At 36.7% G+C, this 16887-nt stretch overlaps 1 protein-coding gene across 1 annotated transcript in view; it reads right to left on the reverse strand.

Moving 5' to 3' along the window:
• The window catches only part of Dpyd (dihydropyrimidine dehydrogenase), an 819213-nt gene that overhangs the window by 460677 nt on the left and 341649 nt on the right, over window positions 1-16887 (reverse strand). Inside the window, exon 11 of the mRNA XM_040751969.1 lies at window positions 3796-4006. Within this exon, the coding sequence (XP_040607903.1) occupies window positions 3796-4006 (211 nt within the window). The remainder of the gene's footprint in view (window positions 1-3795; window positions 4007-16887) is intronic.

A 16887-nucleotide genomic window follows, 5' to 3' on the forward strand; every position in this document is an offset into this window, starting at 1 on the left:
AGAGTTCCTGTTTCCTTAGATAGATTCTTGCCAGAATCTGTTTTGTTTGTGTGTTTGTTTGCTTGCTTGTTTTCTTGATGATAGATATCCGGACTTGGGTTAGGAATAATTTCAACATAGTTATAATTTGCTTTTTTTTTTAATGGCTAAACATATCAAAGGGCTTTTTTTGCTTGAATATTGTTTGCTAATACTTTTCCTCTTGGGAACTGTCTATTCAAATAACTTGCAACCTATGGACTTTGGAAAGGACTATAAAGTAACAGCAAGAAAAAGAAGGAAGTCAGTGACAGGCTTACAAATAGCTAAAAAGAAAAACGCAGGAACTAGGAATGATATAAACAATAATAGTCTGTTTATAGTTTTGTTTCCAAGGCACTTCCCATTGCTTCATATTATTGCTGACAGTCCTCTTGCATGGTAGGCAGAGAAGGTTTTATTATGCTTGGTTTTGTTGTTTTGATAGATAAAAAGCTGAACCTTAGAAAGGTTAAGTGACTTGGAGACGAACATTTCAAACAGAAATATTTAACATTGTCAAATGGATAAAGCTGAATAAGGTGTGAAAGGATGTTTCTATGTTTTCACGCAACTTATTGAGTCTATGCAAAATAAGTTCAGAAAGGATAAGAGAGGAAAAGTGACAAGAGAGTCTAATGCTTTGAGAAACAGTTATTGATGAATGCGTTAAAATGTGTATCACGTTCATGATAATCATATGAGAATCACACTCTACAGTCATTGCAATTGAACAAACTCAGACAGAAAAGGGATAACATGAATGTTTTCTTCTCCAAATGTACAATTTTCTACCATAAACTGGTTTCAGTATACCCAGAATACATATGCACATGGGAAAGTTTTCTGACTTTAAAATTATTATTATTACAAAAGTTTAAAAGAGCTTCCTGGTCAAGTTCTAAAACCCAAGTCTCTTACCAATGTTAAAGTTTCCTATGACCTCTAGTTAGGATTTAAAACACTGCATAGTAGCAAAACAGACAGACAGACACACACACACACACACACACACACACACACTCCAGTTAAATCAGAGTATATACATAAACTTTCATCAATGTGCCTGGCATTTTTGGGCTCTCATATACATATACTATGCATACACAACATCTAGTAACCTGTGTTGAGCTTAACTATACTGATTCTGTATTCCCTGGAAACCCTAGGGTGATGCCTCATTTCCATTCAACCATGTTCTGGAACATATCCAGGAAATACATTGGACCTCTGTGGCCTGGACTGGGTATGGGTATATGTGTAATAAGGAAAAGTGTGTCCACTGAATGAACTTTTAGGAGAAGTCACTGTTTATCATCTTATACCTATGCATATTCAATGTATATGTGATTATAATCAGGTACATTATAGAGAAGAATATTCATTCTTTTTTTTTTTTTTTTTTTTGGTTTTACGAGACAGGGTTGTTTTGGAAGCTGTCGGCCCAGCCCAGCCTCGAACTCACAGAGATCCTCCTGCATTTGCCTCCCGAGTGCTGGGATTAAAGGCGTGCACCACCACCGCCCGGCAGATTCTTATTAGGGAAAAAAGAACTTACAGAATCCAAGCCAATCAATGAAAAACAGAACAATCGTGCTAAGCCCCCAAGGACTCTCAATTCCACCTCCTACTCTCCTCATAAACGGAAGTGCAAACAACTACTACAGCCCATGAGTACTTTTTCATAGGTTTCCTGCTCACTTCCAGAGCATTTCAGATCTACACTGTTGCTTATATAAAACAAAGTTTCTGGCTACTTTGTGACTTCTGTATGCCTTTTTTCAATTCTTTGAATAAGGCCCAACAAACTGTAAAAACTGCAACTCTAGACACTGCCCACTGATAACAAGGAATGATACTTAACATCACAGCTAATTCCAGCTGCCTACTCATTTGGAAAGTAACACTTTGTTCCTGTAAACCCCTTGAGGCCTCAGTATAATATGGGATACCACATTAGGATACAATTTCTAAGCATTTTATCTTGTGTCAAATGAGGATAGGAAAAAAGACACTCCAGAAAAGCACCATGCCTATCTTGGCTTCTCTAATAGTCATTGGGAAAAACCCATGTGAAGTTCAACAAGAGACAGACACAGGGAACAAAACACATAAGTTCTGGAATAAACATGAAATTCTGCAATAGAGCATATCAAATTCTTTTTCTACTTCATAAATTAAATACCAAATGCTAAATTAGAACTCTCATTCTGGGTGTACATGTCCATACATCCTTGAATACTCTCCTAAAATAACTTGGCGTGGCAGTTCATGCCTGTAATCTCAGAATTTATATGGGCGAGCCTGGAGGATTGGAAGTTCAAACCCAGGAATGGCTACATAGTGAAAGACTGTATCCAACAACAGCTACAACAAACTCAGCAGCAAAATAACACATACATAAACCTAATCTTAAAAAATCTGAGTTCACAAAAGCTATTTTCTGTGATATGAGCACACCCGATACCCTGTCTTGATTAAAAAACAAAACTTTTAGAAATATTAGACTGCCACTCATGGAATATAAATTTAGATAAGTTAGCTAAGTTATTTTGATACATGACCTATATGTAGAATTGCTACCTAAACATCATTGACATTATACTGTTTTGCAGAGAACAGTATATTTTAGATAAATGAACATAATTTGTGCACTGTTCATTTTTCCTTTATAAACTCAGTTAATGAATACACAAAGCACACTGTGACTGTCTACACTTCATACACACATCTAGATGGAAAGTGACAAATTTAGGCCATCATTTTGCCATTTAAAAACATTTATCTTGATGACATTAAACATCTGGATGTTTTTAAATACCAAGATATTGCGTGTTCTGCAGAAAAAAATAAAGCCTGATAGCTGCTAGAATCTTTACTTATCTGTTGGATAAAAATGTGCATTTGCATGCATGCATCCCTTCCTGTTTCAGACACATGTGCAGTTTTCACATGGATACAGTCGGCATTTTAGGCAGAAGTGTCAGGTTTAGATTTTCTGTTGTTTTTGTTCTTAGTGAATGTCTGAACAGCAGAGAGGCCTCTTATTTTCCCTTCAGAAAATAAAAGTGATAATTGTCATTTCAACGGTGTGAATTGAAAGGTAAAGATTTGCAAAATGAAGGTGCCTTGGTATTTCAGCTTTCATTTACAATGGTACTGGAGTGGGAGAGCTACAACTCAAGGCAGTCTCTCAGTTGACTGACAATATGAGGCTGAAATGTTATATAAAACCTCCCCTCTCTTTAGGATATGTCTTAACATTTTATTCTTCCTCTGCATATCCAGTTTGGCCGTTCAGATGAAATGACAGGAGTTTGAACTTTTAAGGGATAATGGTGATGCCCCGTGTTCAGAGAGATGGTTTGTCATGGCATTGGTAATAAATATGGATTCTAAGTTTCTGCTCTACATTATATCATAATTTCTCTGCATCATTTAAAACTGACTGTTCCAATTTTTCAGCTACATCTTTTTATTCTATTCTAATTAAAGAACATTTTTATAGGAAACAATGTAAACATTATTATAAAATAACAGGTATTTTGATATTAGCTTAAAATAAAGACTCATATTCTTTTCAGTTCTCTCTATTTTAAATCAATTCCATGTATTTGGTAATAACATGTCAAGGCTTTTCAGTCAAGATTGCTGGCCATCCATACTCAAAAGGAAATGAGTATTAAGATGGGGAAAAATGGATGAAAGTTGGAAAACATTAGAGCTATAAAACAACATTCACAGCATCACACACAGGGGCTCCCAGGAATGTCTTACCTTTGGGATCACTCAGGACAGAGCCAAAGGCGCTAATGACCACATCGGTCTTCAGGCGTACCATCTGCTCTTCATCTTCAACCCAGTTTCCAGTTTCATCTTGCTCAGTACGAACAAACTGCATTGCCACAATTTTTCCATCTTTGATGATAACATTCCGTGGGGAAAGGAAAGGCAAAAATTCGCATTTTTCTTCCTTAGCGAGCTCCATCTGAAACAAGGGAATAAGCAAAACTTGAGAAACGTTGACTATCCTATATAAAGAGGGATTTTCAACTCAATTTTGCATGCAAAGGGGTTCTCATGTTTGAATTTATATGAAGGTTTTTGTTTGTTTGTTTGTATTTTCCACCAAAGCTGAATTTCAGGTATGAGCTGCTTGCTCCAGGGGGTCTTGGATTTGAAATGAGACAAAGAAATTTGTACAACGTGGTAATGTAAGTGAGTTCCAGCTGGGAACGATGCTCTGTGGGAGAGTACTTCCCCAGCATGTATAAGGTCCTGGCTCCATTTCCCAGCACCAGGAAAAAAAAGATCTTTTTAAAGTCTTATTTATTAAATGGTCTATAGTTGATGATGTGTGACATGTTAATATGGGCTCCTAACACCTTCATTTTTTCAGAATAAACTCTCTTTGTAGTTATGCAAGCATGAAATATTTTTAATAATTAGTATGTATTATTGGAGTATCAATATCAGCAAATATTGATAAAAGGTGAACTAATCTGTTCAAGCATATGACAAAATAGAAGGCAGGAAAGAAAGCTGGAGAAACTTGGAGAAACTGAAGGATTATAACTATAATCATGAGGGGCATCAATGGTAAATCATAGAGAGATGAGCACAAACCTCTTAGAACCCCCTTTGTAACTGCAACTCATCCTATCACCAAGTAGGATTTGTTTAGTTTATTCCTGTATAGGTTGCCCATTTACATGAACATTCGTATTTCCTTATGTTAATATTTTCTACCCTTTGTTTTACATGATACCCAGGCATTTATCAACATAATCTGAAGTAGGGTAGTGAGTGTGCACAGAAAGGAAAATAGTAGAAAATGCAGAGACCATGCCCATCCTTGTGGCAGCTGAGCTCTTAGTTGGGACATTCCTGAGAAATGCATGATTTTTTAGGATTCAAAGTGTCTCTTAAGTGATCAAAATAAAAAATAAAAACATATGGTATGTAAGGTATGTTCTCTGTATCCCTTTGTGGCATTTGCATAATGTAGCACAAAAAAATTATGGGGTCTGTCTCAAGAATGAGAAATGATGCTAACTTTTGATCATACTATTAAACTTGAGTGAATAACATTGCCAAATGTTCATGGATTGAATAAGTCAATCCAGTATGTATATTTACAATTTTCCTACTTTCTGGGAAGGGCACAAGTAAAATACAGAACCATGCTTTTGGTATTGCAGAGTATGCCTCGGTGGATTGTTTTACAACATATTTTGTCCTTTGCATCTATTTAGTACACAGTCTCTTAAGGTACTTAGCAAAGTTGTTGCTAAATTCAGAAAGAATATTAGATATTGCAAGCAAATAAAAAATCACCTTAGGATTTTCCTCAGATCCTAGGTTTAGAAGACCAAAAATCCATGCTTTGATTATAAACAAACAAACAAACTGGATTCCAATACCTACTTAGATTATATCATGGTTTTTATCTTTTCTTTCTGTTGTTGATCTATACATTCTAAAACGTGCCTTGAGACTCACATTGCTTGTGAGTAATTCAAGGTAATGCAGACAACACCTGACTGACTGACCGTATTCTTTACAAACAGGGGAAAGGAAACAAAAGTCAGAAATGTTTGAATGAACTCTTTTAAACTTCATCTCAGGTTGAGTCTAGTGTGGTCCTTAGTTCGACTGTTTCAGGGTTGTTGTAGGCAGCCTCCGCTGTCTCTTCTGCCATCAGCTTTTGGGTTACATCTCCACGAAGGAAGCTGGGAAGAGCTCCAGGTGCTGTTTCCTCACAATGAGATGCAGGACTGAGACAAGGGAATTGCGTGTAAGACAATGATAATCCATTCAAAATAAAACAGCTTGCAGAAACCAGAAGTGTACAGTCGAGCTGATACAAGGTCTGTTGTGTTTCTAGGCGACACCCTATGCTGGCATATGACCATATGATTTCTGTGTTCTCTCATGGTCTTTCATCCTTATATTGATATCCTACTACCTCATAACTTTCTAACATGACAAGGCTGATAATTTTCTAAAGATAGTAGCTTCCTTGATCCCTGCTTGGCAGTGAGCAGAAACCTAGCAGTAAGCAGATTATTTTGAATTCCTGTCTCAAACCTGTTGAGATGTGTAATTAGATTATGGGGTGGTGTGCCTAAAACACACTACATGTAGCTGTTATTTTGCTATTAAATATAGTTTTATTTCCTATTAGTAATTTTATATACAAGACAAGAAATGTTAAGAGAAACTGAGAAAACACCATCTGAACATATGTATTTATTAGGAAAGTGTTCATGTCATATTGGGCAGAAAAATGGTGAAATCATAAGACTTATTGTCTTGGGAAATAAGAAAATATTAGAACCATGAAAAGATGGATACAAGAAGTTGTACATCAGACAAAATATCCTTTCAATGACCTAGGAATATTGCATAGGGATATATGTTCACATTTAAAATTACATTTTTATCCATTTTATTTTGTGTGACTGTGTGGTATGTGAGAGTGCATATGTACCATGTGGTGTGTGTGAGTGCATATGTACCATGTGGTGTGTGTGAGTGCATATGTACCATGTGGTGTGTGTGAGTGCATATGTACCATGTGGTGTGTGTGAGTGCATATGTACCATGTGGTGTGTGTGAGTGCATATGTACCATGGTGTGTGTGAGTGCATATGTACCATGTGGTGTGTGTGAGTGCATATGTACCATGTGGTGTGTGTGAGTGCATATGTACCATGGTGTGTGTGTGAGTGCATATGTACCCTGTGGTGTGTGTGAGTGCATATGTGCCATGGTATCAATGTGGAAATACAAAGACAACATGGGTGAGTTAGTTTCCCCTTCCACCACGTAGGTCTTGGGGACCTAATTCCAGGAATAAGATTTGGTGTCACTTGTCTGTTTACTAACAAGCCATCTTGTCAGCCTAATTTCACTCCTTAGTAGATCTGCCTAATAATTATAAATGATAGTAGCAAGCATTCTTTTCAACACTTAAGCTATACCATTTTGTGTTCTAACTAAAGACACCTTATTACAGCTATATGTTAGTTATTACAAACTTTTGCCTCAAACCAATCTTGTCTTCCTTTTGTAGTGCAAAAGGCCAGCACATAACTTTTCATCCTTTTCATTTTAGAGGCCAAACACCTAGGACAGGTAATTATGCATATGCAAATATTCTATTTTTCTTTTAAAAAATCCCAAATCTGAAACACTTCTGGCTATAAGCATTTGATACATCTGTTCTATACCGCATGTATTTTTATTTCTCCTTTGGAGAGGAGAGGCATCATATCAAAAACATATTAAAGGATGATGACAAAGATTACTTAGGTAATACCCTAATTTGACTGAAAGTAACTTCTGTATAGTATTCATTGATTTTCCTTGAGCAAAATGAAGACTGTACAGAAGTTACTTTAAGGAACTTGGGCCTGCCTAGGACAGTGAAGAACACTGTCAAATGTTTGCAGGTTGAACACAAGCACACAGAAAAAACTGGCATTGGTTGGACTGGTCTCTCTAGTGGAGAATAGAAGCAACTCCAAAAGCTTAGCATGCTAATTACACGCAGTTTAACCGAGAGGCAGGGTTATTGCATACAGTTGAATAAAGGAGTCATAGTTTTTGCTATAGAGGTATATCAAGGACACAGGTTTAGCTGACTCAGTAGGAGCAGTCCTTGTAGGAGAACAGTTCTCAGATCATAAATACCCAGGGTGAGAGAGAGCCGTGGTACATATTTTTTTTCATATACTATCAACATCACACATAATCAGTGGAAGGCTTTGCCATTTTTTTTTAGGCTGACTCTGCTGGGGAAGGTTTTGCCATGGGTCTGAGGCTCTGGGGTCCTTGGCAGGGCTGACTCAAGTCAATAACACACATTCACTCAGTACTATACTGTAGGAGTGAACCCCACAAAGCTATCTGCCCAATAGGGCGGGGACAAGTAAATTAGCACAGGTAGAGATAAAAGGAAGAGAAAGGAAAAGGACCTCCCCTTTTTCTCCTGGAAGTCAGCCCTGCTTCTAACTCCTGGTCTGTTCAACTCTCTCTCTCTCTCTCTCTCTCTGGTAAATAAATATATTGTTTTCCTTATATAGCATTGAATATCGTTATACTATACTTATTCTGGGCTTCCTCTGCTCCTAACTCAGTAAGACTGTGAGCCATGTTCTGAGAACTGACGAAGCAAATAAAACAGGAAGTGGCAAAGCCAGAAGTTAGGAAGCTGGAGAGATAGAGAGCTTCCTCAGAGAGGAAGAATCAAGCCTCCCAGTCAAATTAAATGCAGGGGTCACTTAAACTCATGAAAGATAGGAACCAAGGATTAGGCTTATGAAGTCAGCCCCAGAAATGAGTTAAGGAGTCTTATTGAACTAGATAAAGGCTGAAAGATGAACAAAGCAGGTATCACATGTGGAATAAAGAGACAAAGAACAAGTTTTTTCCATGAATAAAAAAATAAAAGTGCTTAATTTTACACAACCAATAGTAAACTGCTCCATAAAATTCCTTAAAACCAAGAAGAATATAATTTTAAAATTTCTATCTCCAATGTCCAAAAGTGATATTCAAATATTCAATGACAGATAATTCAATCACAGACAAATATTCAATCAAGTGTACTTTCAGATGAATGCCAGCCAGTATGCTACATTCAAAAGCATCAAGACAGGATATCATCCTATTTATTCTGTTCAAAGGATTGGCCCACACAGACTTGAAAAAGAAAAAAAAGGTTACCAGAATGATTGATAAATGATTACAAAAGCCTGGAAAATATCCAAATTAATGAAAATAAAACTAGTTAAATGCAGATTTCAATGAATGGTTTTAAAAATCTCCAAATATAAGCAAATGGGTGTGAAGAAAATTTGCTACCTGGCCATAATCCTACCTTAAAGAGTGGGGAAAAAATAAAATGGTAATTCCTCTGTTGTCAGTTACCATTAGGAAGTGATGGATCAGATTGACCAATTGTCTAGCTATGTGCTTATTCTAATATTTTGCTATTCATATATAATCTATCTAAGCTAAATAATTCATAAACATAGTGCTATGTCCTCTTTATACTCGAAGTTAATGATCATTGGTAATCAAGAATTATGAGAATCGTGTGCAAAAACACAGCTGTCACCGCATATCACCTGTTGATATTTTCAGCACAGTTTTATGTACAAGTTAGCTTTCTCATCACTGTGCTCAAAAATCTTGAGAGAATATTTTATGGGAGGGAAGACTTATTTTAACCCATGCATTAACAAGGTTCATTCAGTCCATTGTTGGTTGGTCCCATGCGCTTGGGTAGAATATCATGGCAGGGAACCTTGTGGTAGACAAAACTTTTCATCTGATGGCAGACGGGAAGCAGAATGGGAGTCAAAGAGTTAGAGAGACAGAGAAGCATAGAAACAGATTGGCAGTAGAAAAAGCAAAAAATTCCTCAGGAATTTTTTTTCACACAATGGTCTACATCATTTAGCTAGACTCCTCAGATATTCACAGAACCTCTCAAAACAGCACTGCCTATAAGGTGTTTAACATATGTCTGCGTGGGACAGTTCATATTAAAACACTTTCACTATTCTTTGGGGACAACTGGTACATCCAGCAAACACACAAACTTCTCTCTTCCTTATGCTCACCATCAGAGTATGGTAGTAAGCAGTATCAGTTTTCCAGTGTGTAAAAGCTGGGTTCAACAAGTCAGTTTGCCATCTCCTTTTCACACAGTAGTAAAGTAAAAGAAAATTTCTTGTCTTTGATTTTCCCTTCCATATTTAGGAAAGATATGTAGTTGAAGCTAAGTAAAATAAAAATAGTTCACTACAGCATGCAATAATGATAATCATTTTAATGATTAACTTTATGTAATGTGATGATTTAGTCTGATTAATATTACAGGCATCATACTGCAGAAATTATGAAACAACTTAATTTACTATAATTAAAAGCATGATGTCAACTCATTTTTAGATTGCATATAGGCAAGGTAAGCATAGCTTATAAACCATAATGAGCAGAATCAAAACCAGCATATATTAAATTCTGGAATAAGTTCTAATTATGCTAAAGTTTAACAAGCAGTGTGAAGAAACAATATTCTTTACAAAAAGAAAGCTCTAAAATCAGTATATTTAACTATCAATCTGATAAGAATTTGAAGACCAAAAGGAAGTCATTTTTAATCAAAATTGCTTACTAATCTTCCTTGGCTAGTGTTAATCTTAAAAAAGATCTTATTTCATCACTGTTAAAATGTTGAAAATACTACAAATATTTATGGCTACATATTCAATCCATGAATAAAATGAACCAAATATTAAGTAGCTTCTATCTACATTGTCATAGGTAACAAATTAATATTTGCCCTAAAAAATCTCATATTGTCAAAAAAATCAGCAATTGGGTCCACTACAACATGACAAGTAATTCTCTACTTTGCCATATTTTAGCTGTATTTCTTGAATATTTGTCTATGCTCATCTGTATACTTTATCATAAAATCCAGATATTTCAGGACATCTTTTAATGTAGCTTATCAGAACCCTGACTCTTGATATATGATCCCTTCTAAATCTGATTATTTTCTTCTTTTTCTGCCATGCTTGAGGTAATATCTAATCACACTAACATGTCTTTAGGAAGGTAAACAAATCCATTAGAATTGAGCCTTATTCTGGAAAACTCCAATTTTGAATATTTTATTTCACCTATCACACCTTACCCTTTGGATTTATGTCTATTTATCTATGTTGTATTTGGAAATGAAGTCTTATCTAAAACATGACAATGGAGACTGACTATCAAGAGTGAGGTGTTCTGACTGACCTGATCTGCTCATGTTCTGTGTTAAACCTGAATGTTACAGGAAAGTGAATGGATGGGCCTAGACATTCAGAAACCTAACATTTAGTTTATCAAGAATATTCACCATGTTTAAACACAGTGACTCTGATGATCAAATATGAGTCGTGCTACACATGGAATATGTAGCAAGCTATTTAATTTGTAATACTACTGACCTGCATATAACTCTCAACATCATCTGTTGATCTCCAATGTCTCTCTCTCTCCCTCTCTCTCCCTCTCTCCCTCTCTCCCTCTTTCTCTCTCTCTCTCTCTCTCTCTCTCTCTCTCTCTCTCTCTGTGTGTGTGCCTCTCCCTCTCTCTCTCTTGTGTGTGCGTGCCTGTGTATGTTCTCTATGAGTCTTTTTCTTTCTCATATACAATAATGAAAATGAATTTTTGAAGGACAGAATGTCAGTCTTCACTTTTTCCAATATATTTTATTTAATATAGTGTTTTAATATATTACTTTATTGTATATTATAGTTTCAGTTACTATTTTCTGTCCTCGATTAACTTTTAAGAGTCAAGAGATCATAAATAATTAATCATTGAGCTAATTTGATATCCTGTTCTGTTTTTACTAAAAAGAAACACAGTCACGAAAAGGGTTTATTTAGTTATAACTACAATCCCTTACTTGAGGGAAATCAAAGAAGTAAGATAGTTATTCACTGAGAAAGAAATCAGAGAAACATTGCCCTTTACAATAGCAACAAACAACATAAAACACCTTGGAGTAATGTTAACCAAACAAGTGAAAGACCTATATAGCAAGAACTTTGAGTCTTTAAAGAAAGAAATCAAAGAAGACACCAGAAGGTGGAAAGATCTCCCATGCTCTTGGATAGATAGGATCAACATAGTAAAAATGGCAATCTTACCAAAAGCAATATACAGATTTAATGCAATCTCCATTAAAATCTCAGCACAATTCTTCACAGATCTTGAAAGAACCATAATCACCTTTGTATGGAAAAACAAAAGATCCAGGATAGCCAAAACAACCTTATTCAACAAAGCAACATATGAGACATCGCCATCTCTGGCTACAAGCTTTATTATAGAGCTGTAGTCCTGAAAACAGCTTGGTATTGGCACAAAAATAGACAGGTAGACCAATGAAATCGAATTGAACACTCTGATATTAACCCATATATGTATGAACATCTGATTTTCAACAAAGAAGCTAAAAATATACAATGAAGAAAAGAAAGCATCTTCAACAAATGGTGCTGGCATAACTGGATGCTGGCATGTAGAAGAATACGGATAGATCCATGTCTATCGCCATGCACAAAACTTAAGTCTAAATGGATCAAAGACCTCAACATAAATCCAGCCACACTGAAACACTTAGGAGAGAAAGTGGGTGGTACCCTTAAACGAATTGGTACAGGAGACTGCTTCCTGAAAATAACTCCAGTAGCACAGACACTAAGCTCAACAATTAATAAATGGGACCTACTGAAACTGAGAAGCTTCTGTAAGGCAAAGGACACAGTTAGCAAGACAAAAAGGCACCCCACAGATTGGGAAAAGATATTCACTAACCCCACATCTGACAGAGGGCTGATCTCCAAAATTTACAAAGAACTCAAGAAGCAAGTCTCCAAAACACCAAAGGATCTGATCAAAAAATGGGGTACAGAACTAAATAGAGAATTCTCAATAGAGGACACTAAAATGGCTGAGAGACACTTGAGAAAGTGCTCAACATTCCTAGCCATCTGGGAAATGCCAATCAAAATAACACTGAGATACCATCTCACTCCTGTCAGAATGGATAAAATCAAAAACTCCAAGGACAGTTTATGCTAGAGAGGATGTGGAGAAATGGGAACACTCCTACACTGCTGGTAGGAGTGTTGATTTGTACAGCCACTTTGGAAATCAGTATGGATATTCATCAGGAAAATGGGAATCAGTCTACCATAAGGCTCAGCAATTCTACTCTTAGGCGTATACCCAAAAGATGCCCATTCATACAGCAATGTCTGTTCCACTACGTTCAATAGCAGCATTATTTGTAATAGCCAGAACCTGGAAGCAACCTAGATGCCCCTCAACTGAAGAGTGGATAGAGAAAACGTGGTACATTTACAAAACGGAGTACTACTCAGTAAAAAAAAAAAAAACAAAAAAAACAAAAAAACAAAACAAAACATGGAATCTTGAAATTTGCAGGCAAATGGAGTGAGGTAACCTAGTCACAAAAAAGAGAAACATGGTATGTACTCAGCCATTTATGGATTTTAGACATGAATCAGAGGAGTGCCAGCATACAATCCCACTGCCAGAGAGTCTGGGAAACTTTCATCCAGAGACTGATAAAAGCAGAATCAGATACCCACAGACAAACACTGAACTAAACTCCTGGAATCCAGTGTCAGAAAGAGAGAACTGGTGGGCAAAGGAGTTAAGAGTGGGCTGGTTTAACCCACAGAAACAGCTAACCTGAATAAGGGGGAGCTCTTGGACTCCAGATCGATGGCCTTATAGAAAGCATGGGACTGACCCAGATCCCCTGAATGTGGGTGTCAGTGATGAGACCTAGGTAATCTATGGGGCCTTGGGTAGTATTTATCCCTGGCGTACAAATAGACTTTCAGTGCTCATGCCACAAAATGGGAGGCTCTCTCACCCGGCCTCTTGGGAGAGGGCCTAGGCCCTGCCCTGGATGAAATGACAGTTACTGGAGATCCACCATGGAATGTCTCACCCTCCTTGGGGATCAGACTGGAGATTGGGTGGGGGAGTGGGGGACCTGGTGGGGAGGGTGGGGGAGGAGAGGAGGGATAGGGAGCTGGGATTGACATGTGAAACAAGATTGTTTCTAACCTAAATAAAACTAAATAAATAAATAAATGAAAAGTCACTATCATATGTGTAATAGGAGAGAATGAAATTTTACAGTTAAAAGCAAAATAATATCTTACCTGAAACATGCCTAAAATATTTTTGAGGTGTGTAAATGCCTACTGTGGACATTTTGAATATTTTATACCAAATTAAAATATTCTTATAAGGCTAAGATACTTTTAATATATTTATTTAACATGGGTCACTGATCTGATAATTTGAAGTGAAGACCATTCTATATTTAGGGTCAAATAATGAACTGAATGAAAAACCAATTGAAGGAACTTTAATTTTAATTTCTGAGGTTAGCATAAAGAAAAATAACCTTGTGTGGTAAGTGTTAGAGTAACAGAATGCATAGAGGGCCATAAAAGGCTTTGAGATGAAAGTGAATTACAGAGAGAACAGAGGAAGTCTTCAGAAAAAAAACAAAAAACAAAACAAGACTGTCTTCAAGGAAGCCTTGAAGGGTAGTTATGACACATTTTAAAACAAAAATTAAACTTGTAATAAAGATGAAGATAAGTTAGTGGTATGTCTGAAATCCCAGCTACTCAAGAAGGTGATTTTTGTTCACAAGTTCAGGAACTGCCTGACTTCCATAGAGATCCAAGGCTAGCCTTGTTGGCATAGGAAGACCTTCTCAAAATCAAATTAATAAAAGGAGGTATATATGTAGGTCAGAAGCAAAGTGCTTGAGTAGACTGTTGAAGGCTTTAGTAACCTATTATTTAGTGCTACAAATAAAAAATGAAAACCTTATGATCACTCCTCCTGGTGTGCATTCTGGTCATTATTCTTCTTTGGGTGCTATTTACTGACTAAAATATGTAATTAATACATTAGAGTAATTCAGGAAAGCTGGAATTTGCCTATGATTTCAGTCCCCAGGAGGGTGAGGCAGGAGGTTTAATTGGCTTGGATTGGCTATATAGTAAGTTCAATGCTAGTCTAGACTACAGTGTAAGGCCATTTTTCAAACAAGTTAATTATAATAAAATTACTTTTCAAGACTTCCATCTTAGAAGACAAAGTACAGGTATTAAAGAGATGAGGCAAATATGATTAAATTCATGGAACTTTTAAAATTAATATAATATTAACCATTATTTAGTATGATACAGTCTTTCTCTGTATACACCTATATCCATATATCTATATCTATCTATCTCTGTATATATATATATATACATATATATATATATATAGAGAGAGAGAGAGAGAGACACAGAGAGAGACAGAGAGAGACAGAGAGAGACAGCGAGACAGAGAGAGGGTGGGGGGGGATTGGGAAAACTTCCTAAAAGGTAAATCATCTCCAGCACTACAGACACAGAGAAACAACATATGCAACAACCCCCATGGAATTTTGAGCATTGCCTTTAAATACCAAATCTTGAAAGAACATGAGTTTTTGTTGGCTCTTGGCCAGTTTTCAGTCCCCTCTCTCATATTATTCTCTGAATATTAAAATGATAGGACTTGGGGGAATGAAGGGATACTCTGTTAGCCTAGACACACTGGGAAGGGCCTAGTCCCTGCTCCAAATAATGTCACAGACTTTGAAGATTCCCGTTGGAAGGCCTCACCCTCCCTGGGGAGCAGAAAGAGGATAGGATAGAGAGCTGTTGAGGAGTAGGGGAGGGAGAGGGAACTAGGATTAACATGTAAAGCAAGATTGTTTCTAATTTAAATTTTGAAAAGTGTTAAAACTTGGGGGAATGGAAGAATCCTTAAAAAGCATGTAACTACAGCAGTGATATCATAGATGAAAACTCAGACTAGATTTTATAATATACAACAAAGTGCTCCAGCTTTCATTTCTGTTTCTGATTAACTGTATCAACCCAAGTTTCTATAAGGTAAACATAAACTCCTGGAATGTCATGCCTCTGCAATTAAAAAGTATTCAATATGTACTTAGTGTTTAGTACCACAGAGCCCTTAACTGCCATTAATTAACTTGGTTTGCCTGGAGGCAGTTGTGTGTATTTGTTTGTTTGTTTTCAACTCCCCTTGGACAATCCTGCTAACAAGTCCCTGATCATGGTCCATGAAGAACTGCTCTCAAATTATGTACAGGTGACAAATACTCAGGAGCTCCTGTGTCACCCTTACAGGGGAAAATTAAATGCGTGGGCTTATGCAGGTTATTTACTAAAATTAGACCCAGGTTGGTGCTTTTATAATTAAGTGAAAGCTAGGAAGCATCTGCTTCTTGTATGAATAAATAAATAAATAAATAAATAAATAAATAGATGAGTGGTGGTGAGATACAGAGGATTAAACATTGTAATGTTTGAAAATGCCACAGAGGGGGACTGTAAGTCAGGCTTCCTAAGAGACAAATTGTGGGATATGTTGTATTGTTCCAAAAAGATTCTATTAATAGGTATACCCTTTTATGTGGAAATGCATTATTTCAAAAATCACAGTAAAACATTTTTTGACCTATGGACCGTATGATCTACCACAGATATTTATATCAAAATAATATTATCAAGACAGCCATTCCTGAAATAACTGAAATTTTTGGTAACAGCCAAATCTGATTCAGCCAACTGCCATCCGGATAAACCCACAAAAGGAACAGCACAGAGATGTCATCACCACAGAGAAGGGTAACCGCTGCTGTTTCGAAACTACTTTAAGTAGGTATAAAACAGATCCCTGCTATGCTCTTTCTGAATGGAATTTGTTATTAAAACTAATTTTGAGCCATACTCTTCTCTGTCATAATCAACAACAACTACAAAGTCCTCCCAGAACCTTATCGTTTACAATGATCAAGTGAAGTAGTTCTGCTGAGTCCTGACCTTCATGCCTTCTTTTAGGGATTCCTAACCGCCTACAGCACTCTGGCAGCTCTGTCTGATCTGTCAACAGCTTTTAATGCCAGCATTTTGGGGGATTCTGTTATCCTGTGAAATTTAATCTCACCTATTTAAGCTTGCAGAATGTACTGGAGGGAATTATTAACAGATTTTCCCTCATCTTCTTAAAGGATAGCGCTGAGTGATTGGCTGGTTTCCCCAAGGACTGAGGGCTGAGAAGTGCTAGTGTGTCAGTAGCATCCTATTTAGCATGTGTGTGAGGCCACTAGGGAGCCTGAGAGACATTTGGAATCAGAATTACATCAATATGCTGATGATGCCTCCCTACCTTCAT

This window comes from Mesocricetus auratus, unplaced genomic scaffold (genome assembly GCF_017639785.1).
Source record: "Mesocricetus auratus isolate SY011 unplaced genomic scaffold, BCM_Maur_2.0 Super-Scaffold_100009, whole genome shotgun sequence".
NCBI lineage: Eukaryota > Metazoa > Chordata > Mammalia > Rodentia > Cricetidae > Mesocricetus > Mesocricetus auratus.